The sequence below is a fragment of the Myotis nattereri genome (genome assembly GCF_964212035.1).
Source record: "Myotis nattereri genome assembly, chromosome: 11".
NCBI classification, from domain to species: domain Eukaryota; kingdom Metazoa; phylum Chordata; class Mammalia; order Chiroptera; family Vespertilionidae; genus Myotis; species Myotis nattereri.
Window position 1 is genome coordinate 55007957 of NC_138086.1, and position 14276 is coordinate 55022232.

General features: G+C 41.3%; 1 protein-coding gene across 1 annotated transcript in view; it reads left to right on the forward strand.

Annotated features, from left to right (window-relative positions):
• Positions 1-297: 297 nt before the first annotated feature.
• The window catches only part of LRRC72 (leucine rich repeat containing 72), a gene marked incomplete at both ends in the record, with an annotated part of 30906 nt that continues 16927 nt past the window's right edge, over positions 298-14276 (forward strand). Inside the window, 3 exons of the mRNA XM_081102000.1 lie at positions 298-390; positions 5235-5389; positions 10066-10135. Of these exons, the coding sequence (XP_080958126.1) occupies positions 298-390; positions 5235-5389; positions 10066-10135 (318 nt within the window). The remainder of the gene's footprint in view (positions 391-5234; positions 5390-10065; positions 10136-14276) is intronic.

The following is a 14276-nucleotide window of genomic DNA, read 5'->3' on the forward strand; positions in this document are numbered from 1 at the left end:
TAAAATTGTTAGTATTGGGGGTCTGCCGTTGGGGTCCGCTGACCCACTCTGGCATAGCTGATCACTCGCTCTGCGGCACCCACAGAAAGCACCGCGCGCAAGGGAAACCACCACGTGGTGGGGCTGCAAGGACCCCACGTGCAAACGTCACAGAAGTCAGGATTTGGCTTCAAATCTCCCTGGTTTGGATTGGCTTTTAGTCGGCAAGATTGTGGTAACTGTTGGTAACAGTGGGAACAATGAGCTGCGGGCCAGACTGGGTCAGTCATAGGTGCCGCGGGCCGCCCTGGCGTCCTGATGGCCTGGGATCCGAAGCATCCGCCCCGCTCCTCCCGACTCTCCACGAGCCTAGCGAGGGCTCCAGGACGTGCCCTGGAGGTCAGCCACAGGGTAAGGGGCACCCCCTTCCCCAGACCAAGAGCCTCTCGGGTCCTTGCCCGAAGGGCCCAGCCAGCCTGAGGCTGCCCCAGGGGTCTGTGGCGGAGGGGGTGGAGCATTGGGACCGCACGCTTCCACTAAGGACTGGAGGCTGCCCCTGATACACACTAACCGACGTGCACGGACCTCTTCCTACTCACCACCTACTGCATATATAATTATGGCAGTTTAGAAAGTAGGTAACAGAGCCGTACATTTGGGCCTTGACTCTCCAAAATTATATATATCCCCTAAAATGTTGTCCCCCTAAAGTGCAAACTGAGGAGGGAAGGTTCTCTGAGGAATCATACAGAGTTGAAGGCAGTTAAGATAATGGCTTAAAGAATACACTCCAGTGAGGAAAAATGTCAAAAATAGGCAACATGGGAGCTAGCAAAGGGTCCTAGAGTTCTGGAACTTGTCTGCAAGGGCTGGGGACTCCCAGGAGTACAAAGCCCAGAGTTCTGTAATGAGCTGAAGGCTAAGTCCTAACTATCCAGTGGTGCATGTGTGGTGCATGACGCTATAGGAATGTATCTATTATTGCAGTACGTAAACCGTCAAAGAGAGGGTAGTTCCTTCTATGGATTGAAATACACATAGATTAAAAAGCCCACGATTTTCAAACTTTTTTCTATTTTCTCTAGATCCCAAGGTGTCAGGCAGTGGAGGAAGCTGCTACCATCCTCCCTGTTCTAGAACTACCCACACCCCAATTCTGTGTTGGATTGTTTTTTTCCCCGGTCTGTTAATCAGTTAATTTGAAATCTGACTTTTCCCCCTCATCAGGTTACTGACATTGCTTCACAAATTCAATACCTTTTCTGGGTAATATCCTCTTCCACCTTATGCAACTGCAGGTTCAAATTCTACCTTCTTGAAATTCACTCACTCAGCTCCTATTGTCTTTTTGTTTCTCCTAACTCTACAACTGTCCTTTTTCTGTCCCCTTACCAAACTTGCCTCCCTCCTCCTCTTTCTAAAGGCAGATACCTCACAAGAATCTTACCTGGGCCCCACTCTCTCCTCTGGGCTGACCTGACTTGCCAGACTGTACCTACTCTGAAATCTCTGGTGAGATCCCTCGTCCACTTGCAGCTCTCTGCTGGATACCTTAGCCTGTTTGTTCCACCAGCGCCTCAGACCCAGCATTTCCAGGCTGAATTTGTCCTCTCTAACCAATAGTCACCTTTATCATCATCATGTTACCACATTACCATCATCACCTGGGACTCCCCTGGCCTTCTTCTCCACCTCCAGCTACTTGCCAGTTCCCCTTTGCTCTCTCTGCACATCCCATGCCAGAGCTGTTCACTGCTCATTCCCACTTGCCACTATCCCAGGGCAGGCTCATCTGCTCTTGCTTTGATTTTACAGAGGCAGCCTTGCTTCCTGTCTGCACTTCTCTGCACCCGAGGCCATCATGCATGTCATTGCAAGTCATCTTCCTGGGGCCTAGTTTTTTTCCCCACATCTTTTCTCCAGTTTAAAAATTCTGTCTCCTATTTCCCTATAACTGCAGAATTGAGTCCGGTGATTTTAAAATAACTTGATAATGGATATTGTTAAAAGCATTGATGTAGTTGTCTTGGTAAAAATCAGAATCTTGTTGGACTTACACTGATTTCACCATGCAGTTAGTATATATATTTCATATACATGTGCATATATATGTATGTATATGTATATCATGAAATAAAATTAATTTTAAATGGTAAATTACATAAACTATGTGATTTTAAGTTAGAGTTTTTAGGCCTGTAAAGTTTTGCTTGCACGCTAAGTATACTCTTTGAGCTTAAATTTCAAAGTTAGCACAAATAATATGACCCCAAATCATCTTTCTTAATTTATTTCTCACAGTTGCCTTCCATGTGCCTTTCGTTGTAGCCAAAGGCTGCACAGCCCCGTACTCTTCAAATTTTCTTCCTCACATCTTCTCTTTTGTGTAATTACTTCTCTCTGACTAAAACATCCACCCATCCATATCCTAGTTCTAATTTATCCTTGCCCTTTCAAGCCCACCCCAACTGAAATCTCAGCATTCCCAGGCTGAATTCACCAGAGTATATTTGGTGAATTGTCAGAGCTCTTAACAACCTTCCTTTGCAGTGTTTGATGGATAAATGGGCAGATAAGGTGTAGTTCATACATGCAATGGAATATTATTCAGCCTTAAAAAGGAAGGAAATTCTGACACACACTACAACATAGATGATTCTTTTTAAATATATATATTTTATTGATTTTTTACAGAGAGGAAGGGAGAGGGATAGAGAGTTAGAAACATCGATGAGAGAGAAACCTTAGCTGCCTCTTACACATCCCCTACTGTGCCTGCAGCCAAGGTACATGCTTTTGACTGGAATCAAACCAGGGACCCTTGAGTCTGCAGGCTGACGCTCTATCCACTGAGCCAAACCAGTTAGGGCAACATAGATGATTCTTGAAGACATTATGCTAAGTGAAATAAGCCAGTCACAAAAGGGGAAAAACTTGTGATTCTACTTCCATGGGGTACTCAGTGTAGTCAAATTCATAGGAATGGAAAGTAGAAGGGTGGTTGCCAGGGGATGGGGAGGGAGGAAATGCGGAGTTAGTGTTTACTGGGTGCAGAGTCTCATTTGAGAAGATGAAAACCTTCTGGAAATGGATAGTGGAGATGGTTGCACAGCAGTGTGAATGTGCTGAACTGTAGGGTTAAAGTAGTAAGTTCTATATTATGTATGTTTTACCACAATAAAAAAAAAAAAAAAAACTCTCTCAGGGGAAGAATGCTTGTTGTGCTTCTTTAGATGAAAGGAATATACTGCTAATGAAGTTGTGTGTTGATTGGGAATTGGAGCTGTTCCACAGTGGAGTCACTGAAACTTGAAACCTCTTGGCCCATCTTTGTGTTCTTTGGCACTTTGGCATTAATACATGATTCCAGATTCATAGGAAATTTTTGGTTGGAAAGAAACATCATGATCAAAATCTGTGTAAATAAATAATTGATTACGCCAGTGGTTTCTGAATTATGCTGATAGTTTCAATTTCCCTTTTCATCTCTTAATTTTCAAAACTGAATTTAAATCCTTAATCATTCTGTGGCTAAACTTTTCAAAATGCGTATTAATCTCTGATTACTAAATTAATATGTGCTTATTATAAAATATTCAAACATTATTAAAAAGTATATTGTTTAGAAAGTGAAAGCTCCCCATGATCTCAAGTGATAACTGTTGTTTACAATTTGGAGTGTGTGTATTTTATGTGCATATTAATGTATAGTAATGAAAATATTGTTACTCTTTCACATATCCTGCCAATGGAATTGTTACTTAAAAATACATTTCTGATATTATTATATGATCAGATATCCATCTCATATTTTTAGCTACTGTGCAGTATTCTATTGTGAAGCTACATCTTAATTTAAATCATATACCAGTTAATGGGACATATATCATAACTCTGATAATGTATGCTGAGGTGAGCAATGATATTCAATTTTGTGTGTGTGTTTGTGTACCACTGTGTTTCTGAGTGCTAGACGTGGAATGACGGAATCAAGTTAAAAGCACATTTATAATTTTAATAGGTAGCTGATAAATTTTAATTCTACCTTGGCTGGCCTTTAACATCTCAAATACTTTGGCAAAGTTGCAATTGACCCTATATAAGCTGAAGGTTTAGATATTTCAGTTAAAGTACCCAGATGAAGATATGTAAGCCTGATGTATTGGGTTTTTCCAATTCCCAGATTCAGCTTGCTTGTTAGAGTAACAAAATACCTTGATGGAAATGCCAATACCTGATCCAATGAACTCTCTAAGTCTCAAGATTCAGCTTGCATAACAGGGTAACTAAGAAAGTTTAGGACAATAAATTAGCAGCTGTTCCCCATCCCTAGGATATCTACCTTCATCACTTCTTTAGATATGTTCTCATCCCATTAAATCTAACTCCTCTTAAAGTCCTCTACTAAATAACAAAACCATTGTCAAAACTTCATAAATCACTTACTGACATTACAACCTCACCACCCACAACAAATCCCAGTTGAAATTTGGTGATTGTTTTGACTCTGATAATTACAATGTTTGTCAGAGTCCAGAAGTGCAATGACTATACTTTCCACTTTTGTTGTGTCTTGTTAGGTTTATTCCTTCATGGAAAATTACAGACAGGCTTTAATTTTTCCATATAATCTTAGGCCATGTGGCCTATAAATGTTATTTTATAATTTAGCAAAGGACCACAAAAGAAAAACAAAGTACCTAACTAGTTGTTGTTGGATTTGTATTTTCAAAACAAAGCTTATGGGAATAAAAATTGCTTCTTCTTCACCAAAAATTCCCACGGTGCAAGATGTTAGTAATTCATGAAAATTAAAGACATGATTTCTTTGCAAAGAAAGGGCAATGACATTTATTCACTCGTTCATTCATTTGTGTGACATTTATTGAGAATTTACAGGGTGCCAGTTCCTGTATGGAAATGTACATTATAGTCCCTTCACCTCCAACCTTGATATTGTCTTCTGTAAATATGGAAAACCTACCAAATATAAATTCTTTGTGTTTGAAGGAACATTTAAGAATATTTAAAGACTAAATCACTCTACCTCATAGAGAATGAAAACTTGTTTTTGCAGTATATGTACACATATTTTTTTCTCTTTGATTAAAAATTATTTAACACATCTGTGCCCAGGGTTAAGGATAATGAAATTCAACCACAAAAATGATTAAATAATATATAATTGTAGTGTTGGAATTTATCAGTTTAGAGTGGTTGCCTCCATATTCACCTTTCCTTTGATCTCCTTGTAGACCTTATTGTTATTGACTTCAAATGTCTCCGTATTTTTGCTCAGTGGAATGTGCCTTGACAGAGTAATTATATGTTATCAGGCAGTTGAAGATCAACTAAAGATATGTGGCCACAAGAGGGATGTTGATGTCTTTGAGCTGTTCCTTTCTCAAAAGTAAGTGTACTTTAGGTAAGAAATAGAAGAGCATCGATTATAATGTTTCACAGATTCAAATGTTCTTTTCCAGTCCTACCTCACCCCCACTCACTCCTATCCAAAGACTGGATGGGAAAGTACCACACTCTAATTACTTTACCACTTATTGGAGTCACAATCTCTACTGGAGAGGCAGAACAGTGGAATGGATGAGAACAAAGATTATGGAGCCAGGCTAAGTTTAATCCCAGTTCTGCCTCTTCCATCTGGGTGATCTTTGTCAAATTTAGCAAAAAAAACTATGGAATATACAATTATATATGAACTAGAGGCCCAGTGCACTAATTCGTGCTTGGGTGTGGGGTCCTGAGGAAGGGTGAGGGTGGGAGTGGGGGAGCCCAAGACGCAATTGGCTCTCTGGGCAAGTGGTGGGACACCCTTGCTGGCCGGAATCCGTCTCGCTGACATTTTCTGACATTCCTGCCGGTTGTCAGGAGCCACTTGGCGGCCGCTTTTATATTGTTTCTTCCTTATGGAGCATCTAGGGAGGGGAAGTGGCCGCAGTGCCCAAGGCTGACTTCCAGGAGGTCATGCCAGTGGCACTGGTCTGTCAGTGCCTGGCCCATTCTCTGGAAATTGGACCTGCAGGACTACTGAGGGAGTGAGTGACTGCCACTGGGCTAGTGGGCTGCAGGGATGAGTTGGTCAGCTCAGTGGTGCTCCTGCTGTGGGAGCGCACTGACCACCAGGGGGCAGCTCCTGCATTAAGCGTCTGCCCCCTGGTGGTCAGTGCATGTCATAGCGACCAGTCGACCAGTCATTCAATCATTCGGTCACTTAGGCTTTTATATATATACTAGAGGCCCGTTGCATGAAGATTCGCGCAATAGGCCTTCCTTCCCCTGGCTGCTGGCACTGGTTTCCTCCTGCACCTGGGACCCAGGCCTTTGCTCTGGCTGCAGCAGCGAGGCTAGGCTTCTCCACTCCGGCTGCAGTGGAGAAGCCAGGCCAGAGTGGAGAAGCCAAACCTCTTCAGTCTTCAGTCATCTTCAGTCTTCGCTTGGTGCCTGCATATGCAAATTAACCGCCATCTTTGTTGGGTTAATTTGCATACTCATACTGATTGGCTGGTGGGCATAGTGGAATGACACCAATTTGCATGTTTCTCTTTTATTAGTGTAGATAGATTTTAGAGAAACAAATGAATATATATATTTTTAGGTTAAGTATGTCCCACGCTGCATTTGCTGTTACTCTGAAATTCACAAACTGGGTGTGCTATATTTTATCTGGGAATCCGATCACCTGTATACATATAACAATACTACCTGCTTCACAGGATTGTTGTGAGGATTAGGTGAATGAGTAGTTGGGGAGGGCCTGGTACACAGTAAGTATTCAATGAGCATTAGTACAGTTAATATGATTACTACTACTAGAGAAGAATGACTCATTATACCCGTATACTATAAAAATAACTCCTACCTAACAATCCCTGTACTGTTATTGGTAAGTGGGAAAACCTCTCCTTTTTATAATAACCTTCTTTGATTCCACTCCAACTCCCCAAGGTGGCACATGGCAAAAGTCACTGTGCTCTGCAGAGCAGTCGCCATGCCTGAGATAGATGCCAGGAGGAGGGGGAAGGAGAAGTTATGGGTTGGATTGGACTCTGACAGTACAGTGTGTACTAGCCAAGTGACACCTGTGCAGTCAGTTTGCATTTCAATAATGATGACCCTATTCTTCCCTTCAAGCTTTTTAATCTCTGTGACTTTTATGCATTTAAAAAAAATAAACAATAAATTTCTACTCATATGTAATTTATGGAACTCAGTTACTCTTTAAAGATAATGTTCTATTTGCTCTGGCCAGGTGGCTCAGTTGGTTGGAGCATTGTCCAGTGCACCAAAAAGGTTGTGGGTTAAATTTCTGGTTAGGGCACAGAGAGGAGGCAACCAATTGATGTTTCTCTCTCCCCCTCTCTCTCTCTTTCTCTCACTTCCTCTCTCTCTAAAATCAATAAAAACATATCCTTGGATGAGGATTTTTTTTTTTAATGTTCTACTTTATCAATGAAGTTAATCACTTTACCTCTGGTAATTGAAGGAAATTGTTTATTAATAAACATGTTTCTTTTTGTTATATATAAATATTTTTTTAATGTATTAGTGCAGAGAAAAAAATATTTATCTTTACTGTGGCCCTGAATCTCTTGGAAGCAAGGGAATAAATAACTGGCCAATTTAAGATTTTTAAATATATATTTTATTATGTTACAGGTATGGTAGATAATTCTGACACACTTAGGGTCATGCTTTGAACCTTTCTATATAGATTAGCTACTTTTACAACAACAATCAATATTTTATGTGATCAAATGATGGCACGTTGGCATTTCATGATTTTAACAACTTTACACTATTGACCTAATGGGTAAGTAGATAACAAAAAAAGATTTAAAGTATTAGGAAGAAATTAGAAATATTTATCTTCTGACAGTGGGTAATTAGTGGTCTTCTCAATTAAAGGACAACACATTTTTTATCCTAAGTTTGCCACAAAAAAACAAAAAACAAAAACCAAACCAAAAAAAGTTGCACAGTCCAGATGCCAGTAAACTGGGTTATTTGCCTGTCTCTGTTGAGCTTGGAAAATGGAAAGCATCTTACCAATGACTCCTGGAGAAATCACTGAGAACACATACTGTGGCAGATGTTCTTTAGACAATACCAGCTACTGAATGTAAAAAGGAGAGGATGACAGGTCAGCATTTTATAATACCAAATCTACTGATTCAGGCAAAGTCACCCAGAGAAGCTAAACCCATTGAATAAATAGTTATTAAGTAATGAGATATGCACATAGCCTCTGAGTTTTGCCCCACATATTACTTTTCAATGACAAAATTTGTACTTTTTATAGTGGAGAGACCTGGCAGATACAGGCTTAACCCAGTGACTGACCTTTTAGCTTCACCAACAGTGGGACAAGCAGCAGCATTTGTCTCCCGATGTGATGCGGTAATTACCTCCTTTGTTACTGAAAAATGGTCTACCTTAGATTTAATCATGAGGACGTAACCAGGCAAATCAATAATGTGAGACATTCTACCATACAGCTGTCCTGGACTCTTCAAAAGTCAATGTTAAGGGGAAAAAAGAAAAGTGGCCGCTCTAAATTTAAGACTCTGTGATTTTACCAACTGAAAAAGCCATGCATGAGTGTTGATAGGGTTATGAATTGAAACAAACTGTAAAATATAGGAGGCAACAGGGACAATTTGAATATGAACAGTATATTAGATGATATGAATGAATTCAATTTCATTTTCCTAGGTGTGATAATGGTATTGTGGTTATACAGGAGAATGTCCCTATTTAAGGATGTGCTTGAAGAATTTAGTAGTGAGAGCCCTGCAATAATAATCTGCAATTTATTTTCAAATGATTCCCCCAGGAAATGATCAACCAATAAGTAGATATGTTATATAGGTAAGAGAGGGTGAGTGGCAAAAACATTAAAAATGATAAGTGCTATATAAGCATTCATTATATGATTCCTTCACCTTTTCTTAGATTTGAAAGTTTTCAATATAAAAATTTGATAAGAGGGGCTTCTCTTGTTTAGAAATGTTTACATGATTTAAGAAATATATTTGCTTAAAAAATTAGGACAATAATTAGTCCCTCAGTGTCGCTTGGTTAAAGAAATATAAATGTGAAAGTATGTTGCCACATGAGTTAATGTAGGTAATATTAGTTAACATTAATATTTTTAAATTGCTTAGAAAAGTGCCTGGCACACAGGGTATGCTCTATATATGTGTGATAGAGACATCTGTGTGCATACTGAGCCTGGGCCCACAATTTCTGCCCTGAGAAGTAGAAGAGATCTGAATACCTTAGCCCACAGCCGCCACTCACAGGCTTTGCCTCTTTGCTGACAGCTCCCCATCCACAGCCATGCCTGTCCCTTAGCTGAGTGAGCTGCACCAACAACAAGGCCCAGTTCAAGAAGGATGGGCAATATTTTGACCTCATCCTATATAATAAATAGCTAATATGCTAATTAGACGGAACAATGGAACAACCTTCCATACGTTTTTCCGGACAACCTTCCAGACAAAGCCAGGGCTGTGAAGGCCGAGCCCCTGGCACACATTTTGTACATTGGGCCTCTAGTAGTCAATAAACAACAAAGGGAGAATAAAGCACTTTACTCCGTCTCTGTCTCTTGGTGCACTGCAATCTCCATATCTTAAACCCAGTCTGGCCAAGATCTGGGCAAACCCAAAGTAACAAGCCTGCAGACACTGTTGAAGCAGGAGCTAATGGCATTTCTCACATTTACCTGTGAGTTCAATGTCTGCTGCCCTTTTATCCCTCTCCCCTCACCCCAGTAAAATCGTTTCTTTAAATTGAGATTCCAATAAATTAAATCATAACGAGGTATCAATTTCTACTAATGTGATAAAATGCTCCCCTTTAAGTATTTGTTTTAACTGGCTAACAAAATCTTAATCCAAATGAATGAAGTATTAAAAATGGAAGTTTGGAAAATAACATGTAAGTGCCAACAATTTTGAAAGGACAAAGAAAGAAGTTGATTCAGTTACTCCAAAGTCATACTATAAATATCCTGCCTTACCTACAACTGAACTAATCATTGCTAATATTTACTTTCTTTTTCAGGGAGCTGACAGATGTTATTGATCTTTCTAGGTTTAGAAAATTAAAATACTTATGGCTGCATCATAACAAGGTAACATATTTTATCTCTAAATGTCTCTATAATTAAGTTTTAATAGAGCTAATTTTTAAAAGTATTATTTTCTATACCTAATTTAAACTTAGGTGAGAAAGTTTATATGCATATATGTATGTATTTGAATAGCACAGTTTGCGAGATATTATTATACCACAACTGCTTGTGTCTCCATGTCCTGTCAAAGCTGTTCAGAGGAGCTATTCCTTCCAGTCCCATGGCTTTTCTCACCTCTCCTATGTCATTAGAAATCTTACAGTTCATTTGAATTATAGTCACAGTTCAGAAATAAGAATGTCTAGGAGAATATATTAATCAACTTTTGATCTTCATTCATAAATGAAATATCCCCTCACCTTTTCTCCCATACCCAGCTAAGCCTGGTGGCAGAGTGCCACCTGCCTTCTTTATCAGCTTAAGGAGGTGTGGTGGGTTTTCATTCCTTCTCACCTTCACCCCAATCTTCTCCATAATTGGTATGGAATCTCTAGGAATGGGGAGATGTGGAGGTAGAGGAAAGGCAAGGGAGAAAGTTATTTGGTTTGCACCCTCTGGTACTAAAAGAAAATTGAGTTTTTTCTCTTAATGGGTTATTGAGAAGCTTTCCTACTAGGTTACTCCAACTGTAATTCCTCTCTTCTGGCCACTTCTGACCACCCCTCACCACTTATTCCAGTGGTACTTACAACTGAATGTCTCCTGGCCTTGACAACACACCCTCTTGGGCAGGGTCTCTTTTATCCTGCCCCAGATCAATATTCCTACAACTGTCTCCCATGCAGTTCCCGGGGCTCACACACCTTTGTCCTGCTATCAGGGGTTAAGGGGGGGGGAGGGTTACCCTCAGTTGCTACCCATGCTGATCTAGCCTCCTCAGTAAGTGCCACACACTAAGCTATCATGTCCCCAGCTGCAGGGACACCCTTCAAGGTCACTGAGTGTGGCCCCTATATCTTCTCTTAGAGGCTAGCATTTAGGAGGCCACACCTCCCCCAGAGTGGGAGCCTGGGGGGCTCTAAGCCATCTCCAAGTCAAAGAGCAGGACTGAACCAAAATGCAGACCCAGTCATTACAGTTAGCTGGTCAGTAAGTTGGTTATCCTCAACTTTCAAAAATTTGAGTTTCCAGCAGCTTTCATTTTACTCATTGTAAATCCATTATACCATCTTAGCATTTTGAATTTAGACTTTCAAATGCCAGCTAAATAGAAAAAGGTTTCTTGAGTTTTCAGCAATAGTGTGCTTATCAAGCAGTAGTCCAGACTCACAGCATTGAATCTTGAAGCAGCCATGTTCATGAAAGTATTTCAATATCACATTGCATTTTCAGTCTTTTTTACAACCAAGTAAAGGGAAAATGAAAGAGCTCCTAGTATTAAGTGCAAGCACAAGTCTCATAAGCTTGAAATAATTTCTAGAAGAACAAACACAAATAGCTCTGAGACCCAGCCAGCTAACGACTGAAATGGAAAGTACTTGCACTACTTAAGGGCACAGAAGTTCAAAACGCTTTATAGCACTTTGCCAAAAACCATCCTGGGTCACAGTGGTCGACCTCTGATGAGAAAAAGATGGAAATCGCAGGGCATGGCAGAAGTGACTAATCTTTGTGTCTCATGTGTGCTCCTTGTGGCGTTCAGTTTTAAAGGGAGGAACAAGTACAGCTGTTGGCAATAGGTCTAAAGAGAGAGGTGATTAGGAACTCTGTAATTTTTTTTGGAGTTCTGGCAGTGGACACCATCCAACTTCCAACCAGTCATTGAATGTTCATGCAGTTGACTGGCAGATACGTTATGTACATACGAAGGGATTATGTATACTGTCAACTGTTTTACTCTCTTTTGTTTTTGAAGGGGGATTGGTAGGGAAGGGATGTAACAACAGGCAGTATTCACTTCTTGTACTAGATTCTTTATGTTCAACAAACTAGCTATATTATTTCCGAAATCACCATCACTTAACTTTGTTTTTAGACCTATGCACCAGGAGGTCACAAGCTCAACTCCCAGTCAGGGGACATGCCTAGGTTGCGGGCTCGATCCCCAGCAGGGGACGTGCAGGAGGCAACTGATTGATGTTTCTTTCTCATGTTTCTCTCTTATCAATGTTTCTATCTCTCTCTCCCTCTCTCTTCCTCTCTCTCTCTAAAATCAATTAAAATATTTTTAAAAAATACTTTTTTAGCCCACATAACACTGAAAGGAGAGCCTACCCAAAATAAGTTTTAAGTGGTTGTGGATAAGTGAATAAGTTGTTGTGGTTTTCTTATTGGTCAATAACTTACTGGTTGCTAAGCTACCACACTTCATGAAAAATTAAAAAAAATTTTCAAGATCCAAAACTTTAATGGGCATATTAGCTATGATAGGACTTCCTCGGAGGGCCTTTGTTTCCTCTGGATATCTTCTTGCCTGGATGTGAAGCCAGGAATCATCCTGCTGACTTGAGACTGGATCCAACACTGAGAGAAAAGCAGAGCCCAGAGAAGCACTGAGAGACTAGGAGGCGGAGGCTCTCACAAGCCCTGGACCTCCTGGTGCGACATAAATGTATGTTCGAATTTAAGTGCCAGTATGCGCTGAGCTTAGGAGTTACTTGGAGCCAGTAGCATCCTATCTGGTACAGCTTCTTCTGTACTTACACTTAGGCCATTGGTAGAATCCTAAATAATAAAAGCCCAGTGACCATAATGGCAGAATGACCAGAATAACCGCTCAACCAGTCACTGTGAGGTGCACTGACCACCTCTTGGTCCCTCCCCCCCCTCCTCTCCCCGCCCCCCCCCCCCCCCCCCCCCCCCCGCAGCCAGCAGGCTCTGATTGCCGGATGGCAAACGGGGAGCCAGGATGGGTGGTGGTGGGAAGGGCAGGACTGGTGAGTAGGTGGAATGGCCGACCTCTTGGCCCCTCCCCCGGCCCGCAGGCTCCGATCACCACATGGCGAATGGGAAACTGGGGTGGGTGGCAGGGGATGTGGGAGGTGCCAGGCCAAGGCCCCTACACTGCTGGTTGCCCCACACACAGAGGCCAACCCACGGCAGGGTTGGGGCCATGAGTGGGCGGGACCAGCTGACCTCTCAGTCCCTCCCTCCCCCAGCTGTTAGGCTCCCATTGCCTGATGGCAAACAGGGAACCCGGTGGGTGGTAGCAGGGGGCAAGACTGGCTGCCAGAAGCCAGGGAAGATGGCCCTGATCAAAGGCTAGGCCTAGGGACCATACCATGCACAATTTTATGTGCCGGGCTTCTAGTTTAACAATAAATGTGATGGTACCTGTTCTAGTGATAAAAACAGGAAGTGCAGAGAGAGTGGCTGGTGAGGACATTGCATTTGCAAACTGTGTGGAGTGGAATGAGAGAAAGCAGTTGTCTTGGGAGGCAATGACTGTAGCCTGCTGTGCTTGGAGCCCTGCATACTAAAAGGGTGAATACTTCTACCCTTTAGTATCTAGTGGATGATAAACACTTCTGGTCTGACCCTGGACTAGCAAACTAAATTGGTACAGGTTGTTTCTAAGGACCTCCAATGCCCCAACTTGCCTAGGTTTGCTCAGGTGACTCTGGTTCCTTCATTATGCTCTCTGAGGGCTGGTTTTCCCCTCATACTGCATAGATATTCACTAGTTCTGCTCCTCCTCCCTTTATGGGTCACATTTTTCTAACCTCGCCTGGTTTGATAAGTGGGAGACAGCTGCACTCAGGCCATCTCAGGACTCCCTTCCATGGCCCATCTTCTAATCTAGCGGGCCTGAGTGGGGCAATTTTTGGTCCACAGTTTATCCCTTCCAACTTTTCATAAGAAGTTGAGTCTGCTTAAGCAATTGATCTAAGTGATTTATTTGTCTTTTAGACTACAGTTAAGTTGTGTTCTGGTTCATTACCTCAAAAATTTTTTCAGATATTTAATAATAAGCCTGTAATATTGCTAGCACAGTGCTAGTATTTTCCTATTTCTGGAAGAACCAGCAGTACTTTGGTAGTTTAATTTGTCTCAGATTAGAATAAGCTTTTGATTAAAAAAGCAAACAAACAAACAAACAAAAAAACACGGCATAATGCCTTACCATGCAGCTGTCCAAAATGGAATCTGAGTTTCTTCCCTGTAGCAAAAACCAGTCGACAAAGTTTACAAACTAAATTTA